The sequence below is a fragment of the Monoraphidium neglectum genome (assembly GCF_000611645.1).
Source record: "Monoraphidium neglectum strain SAG 48.87 unplaced genomic scaffold scaffold04559, whole genome shotgun sequence".
Lineage (NCBI taxonomy): Eukaryota > Viridiplantae > Chlorophyta > Chlorophyceae > Sphaeropleales > Selenastraceae > Monoraphidium > Monoraphidium neglectum.
In genome coordinates, this window is record NW_014009070.1 from 222 (window position 1) to 4302 (window position 4081).

Below are 4081 nucleotides of genomic sequence, written 5' to 3' on the forward strand. Positions count from 1 at the left end.
GGTGGGGGGGAGGAGAGGACCGGCCAGCAACGCCAGGTGGGGCTGCGCCTGCAGTGATCCTGTCACGCTTGAAGCCTGGAGGCCACAGCCTTCTCAATTGCACACTCTGCCCCCCTTTTGCTGCAGCCGTTCATGACCTGACAGGCCCCCCACTCAAGAGTGCTGCTCCCTCCCACCGACCCTCACCCCCCCTGCCCCGCCCTGCCGCCCACCCGCTTGCGCCGCTTGTTGAGGAACAGCGCCAGCTTGCCTGCCGCCGTGGTCTTACCCACGCCCTGCAGCCCCGCCAGCAGCACCACCTGCGGCCCCGCCCCGCCTGTGGGTGGCTCCAGGTCCTTGCTGCCGGCGCTGCCCATGAGCTCCACCAGCTGGTCGTTCACCACCTTGACAAACTGCACCTGGGGGGTCACGCCTGAGATCACCTCCAGGCCCAGGGCCTTGGCCTCCACCTGGGGTGGGTGAACAGGGGGGTAGGGAGCCCAGGGCAAGGTGACAGGCTTTGAGGGTGATTAATGTGGCCGGCAATCTGCACGTTTGGTCAAACACCCCATCGCAGGGGTAGGCAGGAAAGAGGGGGGGGGGGAGGGGCTCGCGGCGGACCCGACCCAGCTCACGGATGCAAAACGCTGCTGCTTTGCAGCTAGACATCCGATTGGCTGCTAAACGCCCCTCCCATATGCTGTCGTCTTCCTCTTCCCTCACAGAGAACCGCGACCCACCTTGGCTATGAAGCGCCGCACCACAGGCAGCGACACGTCCGCCTCCAGCAGCGCGCGCCTCACGTCCCGCAGCGGCTCCTTCATGTTCTCGGCCGTCAGCCGCCCGTCCGCCTGCAGGTTCTTGAACGCACTCGACAGCGACGCACTCAGGCCATCAAACATGGCGCCTGCAACCAGCAAAGCGCCGCGGCGGCGCGCCTGCCGGGCACGCGCGGTGTGTGGGTGGCGGTGGTGCGAGGTGATGTTCGTGTGTGTGCGTGACAGAGATGGTGTGCAGATGGCAGGCCGCCACGAGCGGGAGGCGAGGCCATGCAGCAGCACAAACAAGCAACATGTTGTTTAACAAAACGCAATAGGCGCGACAACCTATCAACCCTGGCACAAGCGCGTGCGGAAGCAAAGATATTCATCCACCAAACGAGCACAAGCGCAGTGCCCAGGCGGGCGCACCCCTGTGCAGACGCCCACCTCTGCAGCCCCAACAAGCTGGGGGGCCGGGGTGATCAGGCGCATGCCTCTGACGCTTCCGCTGCTGCTTGCACGGCTGCTGGCTGCTCTGCTGCTGCTGTTGCTAGCAGGCCGCATGCTAGGCACGGGCGCGCCCACAGCCGGCCGAGCTCGGCTTCCAAGGACCCGCTGATGGCCAAATAGGCCCCGCATTTTGTCCTGCTAGCAACACGCGCCTTCAATTGGCAAGGGCTGCCTTGTAAATGGTTGCGTCCTTGAGATCGCTGCACCAGGCGCGGATGAATAACAGCGCAATTTGGAGAAAATTGTAAGCAGATGTTTCTACCGATGCGACCTGAAGCACGCGCTTTGCGTGGCTGGTTGGTAGCAAATACAGCCTAGTGCCGGACACTCTGATGAGCTTGTGTTTCGTGGATCGGTACTTTTGGAACAACGGCGCCAATCTGTTGTGTCACATTTGAGTATCAGGCGTAAGAACAGACATTTTCCGGTCCCGTGTCGGACCAGCCTAAGCCATAAACGATGCAGCAGCAGTTGTCCGCTAGGCCTCGTGTGCTGGGCAAAGGCCAGACAATTGCCTGCTCGAAGCTTAGGAGCGTGGCTGTGTGCGCAGCGATGAAGGTGAGGACGCCCTGTGAGCTGAGGATGGGGAGGGCGTCGCTTAGCGGCGCTGCGGGACACGAGTGGCCACGGTTGGGAGGCAGAAGCAGTGCTGCAAGTGTCAGAAAGCAGTGGGAAGCTGCTTCATGCTCATCTGTGTCTGTGGGCTTGCTGACGCAATGCACCGCCCGCAACAGGTTGCCGTGACGGGTGCTGGGGGGCGGACGGGTGGTCTGGTGGTCAAGAAGCTGCTGGAGGGTGGCGCTGACAAGTTTGTTGCAGTGCCCATCGTCCGCAGCCAGAAGGTGGGTTGGCTAATACCAGATCAGCTGCATGCGTTGTGGGTCGATTTGGAGTTTTGCCCGCTGAAGTCGGTGGCCGCAGCTGCCACGGCCCCATCGGCAGGGTCAGCGCACCCTGCCACCGCCTCTGTCCCACTAAATTGCGCAGAGCGCGGACAAGGTCGAGTCTACCTACAGCTTGGCCAAGGGATCAGCCAAGGTGCTGGACATCTCCAGCGGTGATGTAGCTGCGGCCACGACGGCGCTTCAGGGTGAGTTCGCCCCATGTGCGGTCGGCTGTGGGGTGCTGTGCCCAGGCATGTGCAACCCTTGATCTCATACGGACACCGGTTAACAGCGGGGACAGCCCAACTATGTGTGCTATCCAGGTGTTTTTTTTAAGCGGCCAGGCGCTCGCGCAGCCATATTTCTGCTTGCCTCGCCATAACCATACAGGCTGTGATGCGCTGGTGATTGCTACCAGTGCCGTGCCTGAAATTCTCAAGCTGTCGTTGATCCCCGTCATACTGGCAAAGCTCTTCAAGAAGGAGGGCGTCAGGTGGGGCTTTGACAGTGGACATGGCAGTCAAGCAGGGGTGGGTGGGGCAAGGGTAGCTGTTGCTACCTGCACTGCTAGTTTTGACCACACTAAGGCCTGCCAATGGCTGGCCTGCAGCTGCCGCGGGGCAAAAGGATGCTGCTGAAGAGCTTTCGCGTCCTCTTTGTGGTGCAGGCCACAGTTCCGATGGAAGGAGGGGCAGACTCCGGAGCAGGTGGACTGGCTGGGACAGAAGGTTCAGATTGATGCGGCCAAGGCGGCAGGCGTCAAGCAGGTGTGCTAGCCTGCTCATGAGCATGCGTCTCCTTGAACTCACCAGCTGCACATTTCACTGCGTACTGTCAACACTAAGTCATGCTGGTGGGTAGGTGGATTCACAAGAATGTGGTCAGCCTGCAGCCAAGAATCATGCTCGACCCGCAGTTATGACATCATGCATTGGGGGCGAGTCTGCATGTCTGCCACACGTCCTGTCCCCCTCCTCGCTTGCCGTGGTGACTTCAGGTTGTGCTGGTTGGCAGCATGGGTGGCACCGACCCCTCCAACATGCTCAACAAGCTGGTGGGGGAGGACGGCGGCCAGATCCTGCAGTGGAAGCGGCGCGCTGAGCAGTACCTGGTGGCCTCAGGGCTCACCTACACCATTATACACCCCGGCGGCCTGGTGGACGAGGAGGGGGGCAAGCGGCGCCTGGCTGTGGATGTTGACGACGGCCTGCTCAAGCGCAAGACGCGCTCCATCCCCCGTGCTGATGTGGCAGCACTCGCGGTTGGCTGCCTGGGGCTTGCGGAGGCCACCAACCGGTCTTTTGATGTGTGCGCGGATCCTGTTGGCGAGGGAGAGCCCAGTACAGAGTGGGGTGCGCTGCTGGACGGTTTGGGCGGCCGCAACTGCGACTACAGCATCAACAGCCAGGCAGAGCCCGCCGAGCCGGTGGTGGCGGGGACCCCTTGAGCGGGAGGTCTGCATAATTGATTGAGTGAGCTGAGCACGCTGAGATGAGTGGAGTGGTAACACGCTTATGAAGCAGGGTCAATGTGGTGGTGGGTGGGTGCGCAACTTGATGCAGTGACAGGATTTGTATAGTAGGACAAGGGTTTAGGGTTTAGGTTTTAGCCGGCTTAGAGCCGGCTTAGAGCCGGCTGGCCTGACGCCGCACTGATAGGGCAAAGCAAAGCACCAGGCCAGGTGGCGGGCGTGGCGCCGCGGGCCGGCGCGCGTGTCGGACATCGTGGAAGGATGGCTCACCATATGGCTGACATATTTGCTGCGCACGCTGTGGCACTTCGTGGTCCGGCACGGGTGTGAGGTGCGTGCAAGGCGGTCAGAGCGATCTCCGAATGGCCGTTCCCGGCACCCCTGGCCTGCCAGCGCCCGGCACGCCACCGAGAGGTGGAATTTGACTCCGTGGACCCACCGAGGTCCGTGCATTTGGCCCTGGACCTCGGGAATTT

General features: G+C 61.9%; 2 protein-coding genes across 2 annotated transcripts; one reads left to right on the top strand and one right to left on the bottom strand.

The window, feature by feature from the left end:
* Positions 1-212: 212 nt before the first annotated feature.
* MNEG_14530 (Signal recognition particle protein) lies at positions 213-881 on the bottom strand (the record flags this gene model as incomplete). The annotated part of the gene is made up of 2 exons (XM_014036997.1): positions 213-449; positions 720-881. Coding segments are annotated over 2 exons (399 nt in total), but the record flags the coding sequence as incomplete, so codon positions are not given.
* An 828-nt stretch (positions 882-1709) lies between these two features.
* Positions 1710-3581, top strand: MNEG_14531 (Uncharacterized protein; the record flags this gene model as incomplete). Its single annotated transcript, XM_014036998.1, has 6 exons — positions 1710-1808; positions 1985-2092; positions 2238-2340; positions 2525-2627; positions 2802-2901; positions 3132-3581. 6 exons carry the CDS (start codon positions 1710-1712, stop codon positions 3579-3581), a joined length of 963 nt encoding a protein of 320 aa, XP_013892452.1.
* Positions 3582-4081: the final 500 nt, after the last annotated feature.